At 34.1% G+C, this 18,593-nt stretch overlaps 3 protein-coding genes across 3 annotated transcripts; 1 reads left to right on the top strand and 2 right to left on the bottom strand.

Moving 5' to 3' along the window:
* The first annotated feature begins 6,090 nt into the window (after positions 1 to 6,090).
* On the top strand, positions 6,091 to 6,642 carry LOC108999537. Its single transcript, XM_018976441.2, has one exon. The coding sequence runs from the start codon at positions 6,091 to 6,093 to the stop codon at positions 6,640 to 6,642; it is 552 nt and encodes a 183-aa protein (XP_018831986.2).
* A 3,912-nt stretch (positions 6,643 to 10,554) lies between these two features.
* On the bottom strand, positions 10,555 to 11,427 carry LOC118343825. The gene has a single exon (XM_035682865.1). The coding sequence runs from the start codon at positions 11,045 to 11,047 to the stop codon at positions 10,724 to 10,726; it is 324 nt and encodes a 107-aa protein (XP_035538758.1). The 5' UTR covers positions 11,048 to 11,427; the 3' UTR covers positions 10,555 to 10,723.
* Positions 11,428 to 12,501: 1,074 nt separating this feature from the next.
* Positions 12,502 to 13,316, bottom strand: LOC108994141 (zinc finger protein 6-like). Its single transcript, XM_018969238.2, has one exon. It carries the CDS (start codon positions 13,265 to 13,267, stop codon positions 12,671 to 12,673), a length of 597 nt encoding a protein of 198 aa, XP_018824783.2. The 5' UTR covers positions 13,268 to 13,316; the 3' UTR covers positions 12,502 to 12,670.
* Positions 13,317 to 18,593: the final 5,277 nt, after the last annotated feature.

The raw sequence follows: 18,593 nt of genomic DNA, 5'->3' as shown, positions 1-18,593 counted from the left end.
ATATCTGTTTGAAATTGTAATAAATTATTATACGAACAAACGTTACGAATATTTATAAGAATGATACTTGCACAAATATTTGTTTGAAATTTATTCACTATCAGTTTTGCTGGACCAGTCGCCCTCATCCTCACTAGACACTTCAGTTGATTCATTTTCTTTCAACATTTCACCATCAATTACTTCAGGTTGAACATCTTCTCTACGCAATGAGACCATGTCATATTGGCTTAGATCAACAAATAGATTGATGTCTGATTCATTTTCCTAATATGCTTCTTCATTTACTGGGCTATCAACTTCTTTATGTGGTTCGTCTGCCTCTAGAATGTAATCATATACATTTCTTGGTACAAACTTCTCCACTACCCGCCATGGGTTCCCGTATTCCGGATCATCTATATAAAAAATTTAATTCGCTTGGCAAGCGAGAACGTAAGGATCGTCTTCATACCATGTGTGGAGATGTATTCACACTCACAAAATATTAATTGTTACGCACTCTCAATCTAGGATTTAAATAATCAGACCATATATCCTCCCACGTACTTTAATGTTATGATATCTTCCACAATTCCATAGAAGTCAATGTTAATAATTCTTATGTTTATTATTTTTAAGTATTAATTATAATTTTATTTTATTATTTTTTAATTATACATTATAGTTTTTAATTAATTATCTTTTAAGTATTAATATGAATTTAAGTATTAATAATTCTTATGTTTATTATTTTTAAGTATTAATTATAATTATAATTATAATTTATCATTTTTTAAATTAGTCCACATAATTTTTAATTATTTATCTTTTAAGCATTAATATGAGTTTAAGTATTAATAATTCTTATGTTTATTATTTTTAAGTATTAATTATAAAGCTTATTTGTTAGTTGTACATTATAGTTTTTTAATTAATAATGTTATAAGTTTTATTTATAACTTAAGTATGACCCCTCAGGAGTACAACTGTTCGAATACTTAAATGTCTGTCCGAACAAGATAATTCGTTCAAACAGAACATTATAGTATTAGAACGGTTTCAACCCAGAATCCAAACACGAGTAAGAGACAAAACACAATCTCAGAAAACATCACAAACTCATTCAGAAAACATTACAAACATACAACATATATACTTCAAATAGCAACTATATATGCAAAACATGACAAACATACAACATATATATTTCGAATAGTAACTCCAATAAACACCTACACAATATATATATATAAACTATAAAATCAATAAACACTTATATTTCTAATAGTAACTCCAATAAACACCTACACAATATATATATATATATAAACTATAAAATCAATAATTTATTTGGAAATTAGTTAATGTACAAGGTAGATTAACAAAAACTATACATTTAATCAATACAAATGTGCAACCCTCTTTGTAAGATGATAGAATGAATGATTGTGTGAAGAAAATTGAGGATTTTGGAGAGAAAATGGAGAAGAGAGGAAAATAAGGGATTGACGACGGGCTGAAATGTCTTAACTTTTCATTTACTGGTTGAACGGAAATATTTGGTAGTTGAATGCGAAAATATTTCAGCACGCATGTTTTCCCGCTTGCAAAATTTCTCCTTAAAGCGTTTGAATGGTAATAAAGTACCTTCGAACGTTAGTCCACTGGTCATTAATTGGCGGGATACTTTCCCACCACTATTTCAATAGTGCCAAAAACCCATTAAACCATTGGAATGGTTTTTTAATACGTTCAAACGCTAATATAACTTTCGCATGATGTGTAGATACAGTTCGAACGTATAGTCCTTAATGTTTAAATATATTTATCTTTTACACTATACATATTAAATAATAGTATGCTATAAAGTATCATATATATTATAGTATATATAGTGAAGTGTAGAGGAAAATATAAGATCATATATATTAGTAATCTATACTCTCATATATAAAGTATCATATATATTATATTATAGTAAAATATAAGGGAAAATGTAAGATCATATATATTAGTAATATATACTCTCATATATAAAGTATCATATATATTATAGTATAGTAAAATGTAGAGAAATTTGTAAGATCACATGTATTAGTAATTTATACTCTCATATATATAGTAATATATATTATAGTATAGTAAAGTATAAATGAATATGTAAGATCATATATATTAATAATCTATACTCTTATATATATAGTATCATATATATTACAGTATAGTAAAATATAGAGGAATATGTAAGATCATATATATTAGTAATCTATACTTTCATATATATGGTATCATATATATTATAATATATATAGTATAGAGGAATTTGTAAGATAATATATATTAGTAATCTATACTCTCATATAAATAGTAATATATACTATCATATATATAGTATCATAGCATATTAAAGTATAATGGAATATATAGTATGATATATATTAGTAAAGTATAAACTCATATATATAGTATTATAATATATTACTATTATACTATAATAGTGTATATATATATATGATAGTAATTTTCAAGTATTATACTATCATAATATATATAGTAAATTATAGTATATATAGTAAATTATAGTATATTATAGTAAATTATAGTATATATACATTTTTACTAAATTTGAAACATATATTCTGAGGTCGTGTCAGATGTTGCCGATAGTGCACAAGAGCCGATGAGACCAATCAATAGCACCATCCTGTCACGGAGCACAGGACACTCGAGACTTCATTTTTGTGGACTTGTTCCTGACCAGGTTGATATTCAAAGAGATGCACATCTAGAAAATCCTGAAGTATCAACTGATGAGGCATCTACACAGGCCGAGGCATCACACACATCTACTCGCAAGGAGATTGCCGATATACTTCTTACTAAGATCAGCAGACACACGTCAACAGTGATCGATGCAGTACATACTGCCATGTCTGAGTTGCGTATAGGGATTACTGCTAGCATCTTTGAGTTACATACAGAGATTCATGCCATTAATGTAACTCAGGTCACACTCAGTATTCGACTAACACAAATAGAGAGACGACTAGCTACAGTCGAGGATGTGTGGAGAGAACTCGGATCATAATAGTTTCTATCTTTTATTTATATATTTTTTTTTATGCTTTTGTTATGGATATTATCTAGTGTTTTGATAATTTGTTTTAGTTATGAATTAAATTTTTTTTATCTTTTCTGGATTAATTATTGATTTATATTATGTGGTGTATGAATGATAATATTTATTTAACTAAAATCTTATTAAACATAAAATCACTAAAATATTTTAAAATTAATTACATAAAATTAATTTATGAATTCGTAAATATTTTAGTTTACAGTAAATCATAATATATAATATATACATATTTGTTTATATTTTGAAAAAGGTACTGATCACCATTCACACATTTATGTTCCGTTCGAACAGGTTTAAAAAAATTTCTGCCAATTTTAATTTAATTTCCCACCAAACTATACGTTCGAATGCATAAATGTAGTATTTGAATATGTTCAAACTAAATGTGTCGTTCGAACAGTCTTGAAACCTTCCCATCAGATTTTGCCACCAAATATATCCCATTCAAACAACACAATTGCTTCGAACGGTTTTGAACTTTTTCAGACAAAATAAATTACTTCTCTATCAAGATTTGTCTGTTCGAACAGATTTTTTTGCTATTCGAACGGTTGTGACTTTTTGAAACTGTCTAATTCGTCATAAAAGGTTTATAAAGTCATCCATGCATGTTTTGAGACTCGTCTCCAATAATTAATTTAGGGATGAAATTCAATTCATCTCTAAATAATTTCGTCCCTAAAACTAAAATTTGTCGTAGTGAATATAAAAAATAGTTGACAGGCTTTATCCTCTAAATTTCATTGAGTAAGAAAAAAATTATGTAAGGTCTCAATTAAAGTATTGTATACTTAATGTGACATGAAAATATCTAGATTTTATATGAAACTTGATAAACTAGCTTACATACTATAATGAAATATGACATTTTAAAATATCACTTAATAGTTTTTATGAAGAAAATAAATTCTAAATATTTCATTACAAAAATAATAATAGATGAATATTATTACATGAAACATTATCGTCGAAAATCTGAAACGTCTAGTAATTAAGTTGTATTGTTTTTATAATTTTATTTCTACGTATATTTAGCAAATTATTGAAATCTAATTATATATATATATATATTTATGATTTTATGATTTTTAATCTCTTTTTATTTTACATAAATATTGTATCATAAGGTAGAAAAGTTTATCTCCAAAAAAATTGTTAGCTCCGCCAGCGAACACCGTACCAACGTCCTAAACCGTCATCATAGGCTTTAGACCCTATCGTCGAAGCCGGCGCCACTTCGATGACGGGGAATAACTCTCTCTCCCGTCACCGGACGATTTTTTGTCTCATCAGAGCGTTTGGCCCAGAATCTGCCTGTATCTGTTTTCTGTAGTACTATTGATTACACGGTACTTTGTCCTCCAACTAGCTGCTAGGTTTGAAGCCAACAAACTTGGTGACTTCCGAGGAAGAAGAAGAAGACCATGAATACGTACGTAGATACCATTGTTAGACGAATTGATCTGTAAAAGATATTAATGAAGCTGTTACCTAATTGACATTAATATTTATGCGTATACGCGGGTACGGATCGTTGTCACCGATCGATCATAATGATATACAAATATATACATGCATGGGACCTGCAGTACTGGTCAAACAAATCGCAATATGGAACTAATTATTAGGTGTAAATTGGTGGCGGACCCTACTCCAAATATAGGATGGCAATGATGTACATGATCATGGTCATGCAGGTTGCATGGACGCATGTCTCGGGGCCATTCCCATGTGCGTACGTCCTTATTTTAATTCCTTTTCAACTCTAAAATTATAGATCTAAGCTGTTGGCAAAAATGTTAGGTAGAGATCAGAGAAAGGGAGGACCTGTTCAAACGAGTTTAATTATGGCGCAGAAATGAATGGCAGAGAGAGAGAGAGAGAGAGAGAGAGGATGTAAATTGCGTACATGTACTCCCCGAAGCAAGACCGGCCTTGTACCTATTTCTTTGCCTGAAACACCGCCCAATAATTAATTTGCTTCTTAATATATAGTTACGTACGTACAATGCTGCCAACCCATAATTGAAACTTAATTTCAAGAATATTCCCTGTTAACATTATATATACCCGTTTCCTTCTAACTATAAGCTTCTAATTCTACTCTAATATTAATATCCATGATTCAGGACTAGTCTTTGCTACATATATCGACACTAACCCTTATAAGTGTTGCAGTTGTACTATTAATTTTAAGATGGTTCCTTTGATTTCATTTCATGATGATCAGTACGTACATGTAGATGATCATTGTCCTTTTTAAGGTAATATTTAAGGTCAATAATTATAACAACCAACATGATTAAGATATACATGCACGTACGACGTCGTATGGAATATTAATGAAGGTTCAAAACTACTTGAATAAACTTGTTAGTTCTTGGCATGTACAAGATTAACTTCCTCAACTCGGTTGGGTTGCGTACCTCGTGATCTTGACTCACGATGCATGGATTGCTAGTTTTTTTAGCATGGTAACTCTTAATATTCATGATTTATACGTTGCTACAGAAAGTAATTGACCCTTAAAGATGTACTTCAATTAAATTCTAGGATGACTCCTTCGATCTCATTTTTATGATCACATCAACACCCTTGTGATCAAGCGAAGAAAAACAAACCTATGATCACATCTCATCTACAAAAACAGACGAGGCCTTAAATCTATGGCACCTAACGCTCGTCCATCGAGCGTTCTGCTGTCTTCTACACAGTTTTTCCACTCAAACAATAATGGAAGAGCCTAAACCTTATACAATTTATCATGCCTATTATACGTTGCAATTCCTAGCAAACAAATTAATATTACGCTATTTGTCTATGTCTTGATCGATATAAATAGCGCTTGCTTCTGAGTTTCCCACAAAGGTTCTCTCCGCGTCTACCCCTGCTTTGCGCAGGGTAGCGACCCTAACAAATATTATTCACGGCGAAGAGTACCCTTTCCCATCGCCCTTTTTCTAATGGAAATGAATCTTGCGGACACCATCGTCGGCGTCGAGAATGATACTAAAGATCAGGATCCTGTCCCTGATCAGAACTGCATCAAGAAGGCTCCCGATTGTGCGGGTCAGAAAAAGAAGCGCGGTGCAGTGCAGCTTCTTAAAGCAGCATCGTTTTTACTGCGCAGGCCTAAGAAGACGAAATCCTTTCCCACCAGCTCGCATGATCACAGAAACCAGGTCCAGGAGGCCCGGTCATCCATGTCACCGTCCCCAATGGCGCCCGAACAATCAGATCAGGATGTCCGGTCCCCTGTATCTCGTTCTGGCTACAGCTCATCTTCGTGTTCTGAAGTCAGTGCGAGCCGGTACGCGTCCGCGGTTAACCTCCAGGAGCTCGATCGGATCGAGGATAATGACGATGGTGATGATGAGGCTTACGCCGACTGTGGCGGGGACGAGATGATCGACTCGAAGGCCGACGAGTTCATTGCTCAGTTCTATAAACAGATAAGGCTCCAACGCATGGACTCGGTTGATCGTCGTTACTATGATATGAATCAGAGGTCAATTGGTTAATTGAAGGGTGGAGATCAGAAAGAGTTAACGTACGTGTGTGGTTATATATAATGCATGAAAGCTGTCTGCTACTTCTCAAAAGTTCTCGTGCATGCATGCATCATTTTTTTCCCCCGTCCAAGTCAATTTTCATATTTTTATGTTCTGTTTTTCATGGTAATTAAATTAGACCAAAAGTTGGCCAAAGAGTTCGGTTTGTTTGAACGTACGGGTGAAGATACCGAAGTAGATGCATGCAGATATTACAACGACGAGAATTTGGAGAAAGGAATGGATCGAGTTGTTTGATGAACAAGAAATTGAAGGAAATAAAATTAAGTTGTCTCTATTCTCTTAGTAATCATGTCCTTTTTGTACTTCTAGGTTTATATAATTCCATCGATGTCTAGGTTGATATTGGATTAATTCATGACTTGTATCCGGTCTGTCCATTAATTTTATATATAGATTTGCTTAGTTTGTGAGTTATAACTGGGGGAAATTGTTGTTTTTTATGTTCTTTTCTTTCTCCAGCATTCTTTTAAATTGGCAATCCATGCATGCATCAGAGAAGGATGCACCGTGCACGGAGGGGCCCTTGTATAATATTCTATATATATATATTAGCCCGCACGCATAGAGAAATTGAGCGCCATGCATCCATTGATGATTTAACATTACGATTTACGAGTAATTAAATGCAATACATGTCTTATATTTTCCTCTCTTTTCTGGCCGGGGTCATGACAATCGAATTCATAACCATTTCTCTAGCTAGTTCCTCGATCGAGATGATCAGCATATATACCAGAAAGGAGGCAAAGCGAGAAGAAAACAACAGATCAGAATACCATATACGTAAGAATTGAAAATTATTATTATATATGAATAGTTTGATATATATATATATAATCAAGCCAATGTATATATCACTGCAAGGGCAAAGACCATTCCCAGCGAAACCGAATCGCTGGGAAATGTCACAAAATCGCCGCCTAAAATATTTAGCAGCGATTTATAAATCGCTGGCCATTCGTTGGTGTTAAAGCCCCACTTTAGATCTACTCCAACGAAAGTCAAAAATCGCCGTCAAAACTTTTTTTACACCGGCAAAATTAACATGCCGCTAATAGGGCCAGTAATCGCCGGAATTTCAAAATACAACTGGTGTGTTAATCGCTAGGAAATATTCTTTCCAGCGATTAAGTTATGTCGTGAAAACATTAAAAATCACCGGCATTTCATTTAGCAGCGGTTTTTAGAAATCGCCATAATACATTTAATGGTTCTGAAATAACGGTTTCGGCGATAAAATTTCGCCGCTAAATATGATTCTCAGCGAACTTTTATTGTTGCAATTGATGAATACTCATTAGCAACGATCATAAAATCGCTGTGAATTGCAGTTTCGTCTTCAAAATTAATTACCAGTGATTGTTAAAAACACAAATTTTGCATGTCCAGTGTTCATGAGAAATAACCATTTCCAACCAAATACATAGTCAAAACTAAACTAATTTACATGATTAGATTTCATGGCAAATGACGAATTTTGGAATAAGCACAAAAATGAATTTTAGATTTCATTGAAGGGAGGAAAACAGATAAATTAGCAACGAGAGATACCTATACGGTGGTTCCCTTCCCTAGAGCGGCCAACGATTATGCTGGACTGCAGCAAATCTTCAACTTGGGAAACGAAATGGAGGCACAGAACCAATATTGTAAGGGAAGGAAACGTAGGGTTTCGGCTTGTTACTAGCCAAAATGAAGGGAACTCAATTTTCCATTTTACTAGCCGAAAATCAAGAACCAACAACGGAAGGGAGAAAGGTGTCGAAAAATGGGACAGTGAAAACCCGCTTTCGGTGAACGCGGAGGAGGTGACACCATGGGCAAACACTGGGTAGGGCAGCGCAATGCAGGTGCAATATACTCGAGGGTTCGTCGAAGTGCAGAAGGTGGGTGTTGGGGGGAAATGTGTTTGGGGGGAAAATAATTAAGACCATAAACCTAGGTATCGATCTATTTGGCGCCCAGACAATGTGTTGCGACGAAGTTTAGAGCGTTGGAAAGAAAATCTTGCTACCAGCGACTTTAATCGCCCCTAAAGACCATAAACTTGTTGTAATAGCCATGATCAATGGACCCAGTGTACGATTGGTCGTATTTCATTTAAAAACAACCGGCGATTTTTAACTCGCTGCTAAAGAATACTTTTCCGAGCGAATTTTCTTGTAGCGACTAAAAATTTGCCGGTATAGACCAACTTTCTTGTAGTGTATATATATATATATATATATATATATATATATATCTTATAGTTTGAAAAATAAAACTGGATCCGTACGTCTTCTCGTGACATATAGTCGATGATGATCATATACTCAGTACCTGATCTCAAGCAAAATGCCAATAAATCTGAAGCACATGATGACCGTACGTCAATTGGTTGGTTTAAGAATCGACGTTTTGGCTACACATTAATTAATTAGCACCATCACGTGATATCTATTTCCAAATGCTAAGCAATATTAATTTGGCTCATGCATTAATGAAATTAGCTTGCATTGAATTTATATGCAATATAATATATATATATATATATATATATATAGAAAATGAATTTACTTATTACACTCTCATCATATATAATATAATGAAAGCTTGCCTTTAAGTTCTTCTTTATAAAAATAAAAGATATCTAATTAGAAGTGATAAAAGTGTGACATCTTAAATAATTTGATGAAAGTAAAATGAGAGTATAATGTACAGCAGATCGATCACAATGTATACCTAATGATAAAAAAGAAGAATAAGAATATTAATGGTATATTTAAAAATATATCGACACTCTAATTATATATAGTAGCTGGAATATTAGTGATATTACTATTATTATTTTGATTTGATGCATTGGTTAAATTGCAATGATATTCATTAATTCTTTTATGAAGAAATAATTTATATAGGCTGAAGAAGATTGAATTTAATTATGTTTAGTTTCCTCCTCCTGTAAGTTTGAAGTTTGAAAATTAAAGTAATTACTAATCCAACAAGCTATAGTTTGATTCTATTTCATTAAAGTAAGTTTGAACATTTTTGTATCTTTAAATATTTAATTCTATTCCTCATGTTAAACATGATTTTTTTTATTATTGCTAATTTTAATGAAATACATATAAATGAAAGAAGATAAATTGTGATAATGAATGAGTTTATTATATATAAACTTTTAAATTTTACTCTAATTATAGTTTGATTTAAATGATTAAAAGAAAGAAATGACGTGGCTTAGTAGAAAAAGAGCAGCTTTGTGCTTCACTAATTATATAGGATAATTATATATATATATATATAGATTCTTTAATTAAAGCGTAATTTCATAGGATCAGATTGAAATTACCATGCAATATCTAGAAGTAACATATAAATATCTTTATAATAATTAATTGATATATATATAAATATTGATGCATTTGGTCACAATCACCAACTTCACAGGTAATGAAAATATGAAATTGTATTACATGCGAGGCTGTCCAAAAGAGAATAAACTATTCTACTTCAGAGAGAGAGAGAGAGAGAGAGAGAACTAAAAATTATGGATAATGAAAAATATTGGTCCAAAACAAAAGGAGTTGGAATTTGGACCCAATTCCTGATTGCTGTATGGGCTTTAGCTAGGATGTATATACACAACACACAGCTCCTTGGTTGGACGTTTGTGCTCTTTAAGCCCATTTTTACCCTCTCTTTTGCATTACTTGTGCATACAGAAGCCAAGCCATGTGCTATTCTAATATAGTAATTTCCTATCCTTTATATAATTATCCAAATGAAATAAAATGCCTTCTCTTTCACTAAAGACATCCAAGGAAGCAGGTGCCACTATTTCTGAACTTAATAATATTATGAAAAAATAAAATAGGAAAAGAAAAAGAATTATATATAGATTGAACTTTCTTTTTGAAAAAAAAAAAAATGTGGACAGAATGAAGGAGGATCCCACTAGATCCTGCCACATCAGAATCCGGGACCACCAGACGATGGGTCTGGTAAGACGTGGCATGATCTACGCCGTTCGATCGTTTAATAGAATTTAGTACCCATCTCCATGGACGATCTGAGAGCACTTGTTCTTGACCCAACGTAGCCCTTTCCTCAACGAAGCCTTGACCTTCCCCTCGACCGTATAAACCTTATACATGGCGATCCTCTTCTTCCTCTTCCTTTCGGGGTCGTTGAAGCCCCACGGCTTCGACGCCGGCTGACTCGATCGAGTCACTCTGCGCGGAACTGGTGGCAGATCCGACGAGCCAGGCCCAGTCGCGTAGACCTGGTTGGAACCGAACCCCTTTCCACTCACCACCTCGAGCCTCCGGTCGCCTCCAACGTACCCACAATCCGACCCGAAACTATCCATTTTGGGCAAACGGAGCTTGGGTCTTGCAAGATGGAGGAGAGAAATGCGGAAGCACTAGGGTTTTTAATGGGGTCGTAGGCGAAGTTAGGGTTTCCAGGAGTGAGGGGTATGCTTGGAAAACAGTAAATGTATGGAGGAGAAAACCGAAAATTCGGAATGTTATTTAATTGTGGATTCCAGTGGTCACAGAGCTCGAGGGTACTTGCTTGGATTAAAGAAAGAAAGAAAGAAAGGACTAGTTGATGTTAGCTGTAAAAAGCATGATGTTTTTGGCTGTGGACACATTGGTTTCCCGGATCTTTTGTTGGACAAATTAGACTCCTTTGTTTATTCCTTAGCTTTTTGGGTGCCAAGTTAACAGTTTTTTGTTCTATATTTTTTCCTTTATGGTCACCATGAATTCTTTGCACTTGATCCCAGAGGGAAAAGTTTAAGGGGAAAAAAAGGTTAGTACAATTTTCCCTATGGAAAAAGATATGGATTTGATATGGCGAAATTTTCGCCCTTCAAGTTTCATCACCACGGATCAACATGAACATTTTGATTCCCTAACGTTGTCTACCACCCTCTTCAGCATTTCATGCTAAACATGCAATGTTGATTTTTGTTCTACTTTTCGTATCAAAAACTCTATGCGCATTTAATTTTAGATATTTTATGCACTTTATTGAGTGTATTATTATAACTCTAGTGCAAAAATCGCAATCGATTGAACATTACTTTTTTTCCCCGTGTTTGCCTCGCCTACAAAAATTTTAGGTCACACGGGGCGGCGGGTATGGGCTTTTTCTAGCTCTTTTAGTTGTATTTGTGGGTTGTTTTTAAGCGTTTCGAGTTTGTCTACACTTCAGTTAAACTCAGAGTGTCTCCAAACAAACAAGTACCAGTAGTATTGTCTGATTCACCCATCTTTTTGGTAACAATGTATCAACGCATTCCGTTGATCAGCTTCCATGCATCAGTACTACTAAGTTAGACTTCCTTTGAATTTGATATGCTGATTCTTTATTTGATCTACCGCGTCCATGGGTTCTGAGTTTAAACGAACATCTTCAGTTAAATAATTGTCCATCTTGTTGCTTTTCCTTTCTTTCTTTTTTTATGAGAAGTGTGGGCCATTGTTATTAGGTCTGTGCATATGATGTCGTGTGGAGGAAATTAATTCATTAGGATCACATGTATAAATATGACAGTTGACACTAAGCCCCACTAACACCCCCCTTTTTTTAATTTTTAAATATTTAGTATATATATATATATAGACATATATCCTCTAGTGATCTAGAAGCTTATCTTCTTTGTTTGAAATCCGATCTCTCTGCATCGTATCATGTAATATATATATTCCAATTGTCTCGTTGATGATCGATTCCCCTGATCAACGCATTGATCTACGTTTGCTCATTAAAGCACACACCATATTAATTAATAGCAAGGAAGAAGGAAAAGTAAACTAGACGTACAGCTCAAATGGCCGTTTTTTTTTATTGGAATTTATAATTAGCTCTTGTTTGCCAACCTTCAAATGGGAACTTCAAATGCAAGTCTTAAAAAAGACTATTTCGAAAAGAGATGATCAGGTTCCACGCATGGATGCAATACGGTCCATAAAATCTAGCTATTTTAATTACCAGAAGAAGACAACTTTAGATGAAGATCAACACCTACCTCCCCTTCTGGCAACTTACCTGAGAGTTCAGCAAACGACTGCGCATTAGCACAAATCTGCACAGGGGTTGTCACGAAGAAACGAGAAGGAAGTGATGAAATATTCAAAGGCTGCCGTGATAGATAAAAATTTGGATGTGCCTGCTGTAACCCTGAGTCGATGCTAGCTGCAGCAGCAGGATTGCGAACGAGTCTTCTTGAATAAGTCGACGGTACTGTTGATGATCTCACGGCGTGCGAGCTTAGAATTGGTGCAGCAGCTGCTATAGACTGTCCACTCTGAAATTGGGAACGCCTCGCTCTTTGACGCTCTCGCTTGTGTGCATTTTGGTGGCCACCTAATGCTTGGGAGTTAGCAAAAGCTCGCCGACAAAATTGACACATGAATTTGGTGTGTTTTAGATCTCCGAAATGTTCTCTCTTGACTCCTAGTTCTTGGTGTTGCGTTAATGGAAAACCGAATAGTTTCAGTGTCGAAGTGGGGTTATCATCGGGCATAGTATTAGTGGATTTCAATTTGCCTGCTGGAGTACTCGAGCTTTCAGCTGCCATGCAAACAGAGAGAGTTTACAATCTGACATGCATGTTAAAGGAAAGGGAAATGCCCTATATATTTATATATAGAGAGCGGATTTATAACTCAGAATTTATATATCTGTTAAAACAAATCAAATTAGCTAGCTTTTAGTCTTATCGTGTTAACAATGAACAGTACAGAGAGGTAATACATGTGCTCTGAGATTCTCTCTGAACTCTTTTTTTTTCCCCCGTAGGTTGTCACAAAAGTTTGATATTGATAAATGATAAGTTGTAGACTTGACCATGCAAACTTTTCTGTCGCGGTACACTGCATGGTCGATCAGTGACTCGGTCCTTCCCTTGGATTCTAGTACTGTGCATACATTGGACAATAGCTACTCTTTTTTTTTTTAGCTACTTGCCAGTATGAATGCAATATATATATCTCTTACGTACGTTCACGTGGAGCTAATTAAGCAGATAATCCTGACGACGGATGATTGTGAAATTTCATTATATTTCATTAAAAACAACCCGCGCGCACCAGAAGAACGGAAAATTAGGCCATTGTACGTCCATTGCATGAATGTTTTAATCTAAAAGGTTGCTGCTGCATGCGCTTGTTTCTGATTATAATTAGCTGATAATTTGTTCCAGCATCTAATATTAGTACACTCGTTCGTCCCGTGATGTCTTTTAACATGACATGAATGACTCCATGATGTCTTTTAACAATGACGACTTGGTGCGGTTTAATATCTTATATAATTGTACGTTTAGGTTTTCTAAAATGGTTCAAATTTATTTTTTATATTGGTATTCATTAGTTTCAAGGGAAAGTACCCTTTTCGTTTGTCACGCCACCTGCAGTTTTCATTAATTTTTATCCGTCTTAACTTAATATATATATATATATATATGCCGTTTATTAATATATCTTAACATGATTGTGATATATATAGATGTTATTATATATATATATATATATATTATGTATTCTGCTGTACATACTTTTCAAGAATATACTTCTTTTATTTGAGATGACAGCCTAACTATAGCCCTGATCTCATACCATAGCAACTTGCAAGTAAGTGTAGGGGCATATATACATACGGGCCCAGAGAAAAGAAAAAGGCAGGAAAAGTGAATGTGCATAAGGAAAAGATGGAAGACGGAAATAAACCTCGAAAAGAATCCGAAGATTGCAGTGAGTAGTGGTAGGATGTCTAGGCATCTGAGGAGGATATAAATCATTTCTTTTTGTACTTTGCAGGGCATCGTTGTCATCTCAAGGCATCACGCGTCGGTTGATGATAAGCTTATCGGTGGGATCGGGTGTCGGCCACTGAGGTGTGCATGGACATGCTGACGCCGCCCTTGCCCTCGTGGTGGGTTTCGATCATGATCACATGAGTGCCTCCCATTAATAATCCTTGCTACTTTGATCGATTGACACTCTCTGTCTCTCTATCTCTCTCTCTAAAAAACATTTAGCTCCAAGTGTGATCTTGGTGAATCTATTCGTTGAGATAAGTTCCTGTACGGAAGTAAATCGGTGTTGATCGATCGATAGGAAAGAAAGATGAGAAAATAGAGAAATAATGGAGAGAAAAGACTATTGTTTTTTTATCATTTTATTTTAAGTATTTTTATCAGCGAATAAATTTAAGATTTATATAAAAATTTATTTTTTTAATATTGAAATACTTCACTTTTTTTAAATAGAATTGCACAAACTTACATATTCGATAGCATTAATTAACGTTACTAGATCTGATCTAAAATATATAAAGATATACATATATAGGAAAGTAATCAAGACAAGCAATATTAGAGATGGATACAGTTTATATTGGATATTACATATATATAGCAACCAACTCCTTTATTTGTGGAAAGACACTAACCTAATTATCTTCTTGATGGCCGACTTAAACGCAGTCGCCTAACACTTTTAATTTGTGTATATGAAGAGACAAGCAACCAAACCTATAATGGAAGACTTAAATACAAACACTTTTGAACATATATAAGTGACCAAGTAGTACTACATGATGTGTCCATATATATAGGCTGGAAACTTATAAACACCATGTCCTTGGACCTTGATCAACATAGATCCGACTTGCGTGGGCATAAACAATTAATTATATGATCCAACCCGATCGAGTTGAGAGTTTTACTTAAAAAATAACTTGATCATGAGAGGTCTAAGATCTAATCGAAGTCGCATCATGGATCTATGAGAGATTGACACGTAACACAATAGTCCAGTACTACTTATACATTGCATGCATGATCATGACCAACCTGCAGCTGGCCTGGGACATGATTTTTTTCTTTTTCCTTATATTTTGAGAAAGGATAAAAAGTGTTGGGCTTGAATGGAAGATGGAAGTGATCATCCCTTTCATTTCTTTCACTTTTGTGTCCAACCAGAGATAAGAAAGATCGAATGTCTACATTAGCAATATCGTTTTCCTTCCATAGTACTAGATCTCATTTTTCCTCCATATCAGAGGCACTAAATCTTTCCAAGTCGTTCCCTGAATCATTATCACGGCTGGCTTTTCGATCTTTAATTTGTTGTCGCTATTGAAACTACGTACACAAAATCTTTAATTTCGATCTTTAATTTACTACGTACACAAAATCATAGCTATTGAAACTATATATAACATGAGCAGAAAAGAATTATGTTAGTAGTGGCTTCAATAAAGTTTGTCTAAAATTTGATTAAGAAATTTACTTTTACAAATTTAGCTAGTTATTTTTCAACAACATGCATCAAATCAATGACTCAACAAATCTATTATTATTCTATTAAAATTTTAATTTATTTTAATTCTAATTGTAATTTAAATATTTATTCGTTATTAAAAAATTACATAATAATTTTCTAACGTTCATATTATTTCAATGCATAAAATTTTCTAACAGTCTTTTTTTTTTAAACGATCATATTTTTTCAACTGATAAGAAAACGAAACTTAAAACATGCAAATATTCAAAGAATTTCAAGAATTTGCAAGTTACGGCAAAGATAGATAATCTCTCCTAAAAATATTGATATTAGGGAAAGTGATATATCTGCATTAAATATAACCATTTGAAGGATAACCGAGTGGAACGCGCTTTTACTTTCAAGAAGAAATGAAATCATGCAGTGGAACGTGCGAAACGAAAGCACGTAGGAGATAAAATTTTTTATGCCAAAATAATATTAATTTTGACCAGCAGTTGGAACTCAATAGATTTGGCCAGTAAAATTGCTGAAAGCTAAAAATATTGTAACTTTGTTGAGTTCACAACAGCTCCTTTTTATGCAATTTAGTTAAACTTTATTGAGTCCACTACTAATGCTCTTGAGCTTTGATTAATTGCATTAAACTTGCCTTTATTCTGACTAATTATAGTAAGGGAATATATATATTTACGTAGGTACGTATTTTCTTACTAAGTATTTATATATATATATATATATATAGGTGATTTGGACGTTAATTACTGAAGATTGGCCATCTAGGCTAAGAGATCAGAAGAAAATAATAGGCACTCTGGATTTGTTTGTGTTCAGAGAACCTGAAGCACCTACGTACAATTAACTTGGTCATAAAATGTTTGTTGGGTAAGTTTTTCTTTTTACAAAAGAAAAATTATTATTAGTATAGACTCTACACATGATCAACTCAGAAAATAAAATAATTCTATTTTTTAAAAGAGACAATTATAATAAAAATTCCTTGTTTCATCTAATTAAAACTTATTTAATTACTGTAATTACAAAAAAAAAATCATAAATTCTTAACATTTTAAGTAGACGAAATAAAATTTTAAAAGTACTTTTCGATATAATTGGGTGAGGAAGACAACGCTGGCTTCGCCACTGAATGGGGGACACTTCTAGGGCTGTGCCCATGTGCGCTCTTACTTCCGCCAGCAATGCTAGCTTTCCATAAAATAATTTAGACGACTATGGGAAATTCTTGTACACTGAAACAGGCAAAGCTGATCTGCCCCCACCACTCTTTATTAATGGTGTCCAATCGTACGTTGTTCCCATCCTGCATTGTTTGGAGTCCGGCAGTCGGACAAAAACCATTGAGTAGCTAATTCATAATTCGCCCTGTGAAGGTATCATGATGATAACCATATTGCCACTAACACGCATTTCAACTACATTTGTTTTTGACAGAGATGATCGTCATCGCTAAATCATCATGTATTGCATGCCCAGACCTAAGTATGTCATAATGTTTTCTAGGATATCGATCGGGACCTTAAAGTAGTCAAATTGACCCATTACCTTAGAGTATTCTTGTATTTTCTTTTTCTTTTTTTCTTTCTTTTCTTTGTGGGTTTTGGCCGATTCTTATCTTTATTGTGTTCTTTTACTTTTGCTTCAGCTTCAGAAAAAGCTCCATCGATTGAAAGAAATTAAAGCTTCTGTACTGGCCGGGGAACTTCTGGTTCGGACGGTGACTTTTGCCCTTTTCCATCGCAGCTCCATGCATGGAATTAAATGTAATGGGTGCAGTCCCTAGTCATTCATCTTTTGAAGGGCGTAATAGTTCATTGCATATATGCCCTAGCTATAGCTTGATATTGTACGACCATCGTGAGTTTGCTTGATGAACTTTCACGCAAAAGCGCAACCCGGCCATAAATCATAATGTGCTGTGTCCCCAGGATTTGCAATCCTGAGTTCCAGATCTTGTTTTCCCGTATCCGCCAAAACAATCAGAAGCTGGTGCAAATGTGTCGGATACATGCACTTTAATATTGTACGATGCATGGCATGATCCCAATTGCCAAGGATATATATACGTACTATATATATATATATATATAATACAATACGGCTACTTAGAAATTAGACCCAGACCACATGCTAGTCTGGACTTTTGAGTGATATTTTGAGGTACTACCTGGGATTCAAGAGTACTAGGATCATATCCTCCTCTGGATACTGTCATTTTCACTTACTGACATGAGGTGACTCAATTCGAACGAAACAACCTAACTAGCTGATCTTTATATAATGGGTGGCTGTAGAGCCACGGGAGCTGTTATTGGGCCTTCCTCTAGAATATTTTATAATTTTTTTTTTACGTGTATTTTTTAAAAAATAAAAAAAAATTACAACAACATTACAAAATATTTTTTTAATTATTCAATAAAAAAATAAAAAAAATCCAACGGAAGCAATAATATCAGCAGAAACTCCACGGAATTAAAGAGTGGCATTTTCCATATAATAATATGGGAAGTGGCATGAGCAATATATATTTCAATCAGCCATCATTAATCTCGAAACGCGCGTGATTAGTTTCTGAAACGTTTATTGAGAGATCAGAAG

Source organism: Juglans regia, chromosome 11 (genome assembly GCF_001411555.2).
Source record: "Juglans regia cultivar Chandler chromosome 11, Walnut 2.0, whole genome shotgun sequence".
Classification (NCBI taxonomy): domain Eukaryota; kingdom Viridiplantae; phylum Streptophyta; class Magnoliopsida; order Fagales; family Juglandaceae; genus Juglans; species Juglans regia.
Note: the sequence above shows the minus strand (reverse complement) of the source record. Positions and strands in the feature narration are given on the sequence as shown.

Bases quoted from the DNA above. Each gene is read 5' to 3' on its own strand.
- LOC108994141 (XM_018969238.2), bottom strand. From the start codon at position 13,267: ATGGCAGCTGAAAGCTCGAGTACTCCAGCAGGCAAATTGAAATCCACT.
- LOC108999537 (XM_018976441.2), top strand. From the start codon at position 6,091: ATGAATCTTGCGGACACCATCGTCGGCGTCGAGAATGATACTAAAGAT.
- LOC118343825 (XM_035682865.1), bottom strand. From the start codon at position 11,047: ATGGATAGTTTCGGGTCGGATTGTGGGTACGTTGGAGGCGACCGGAGG.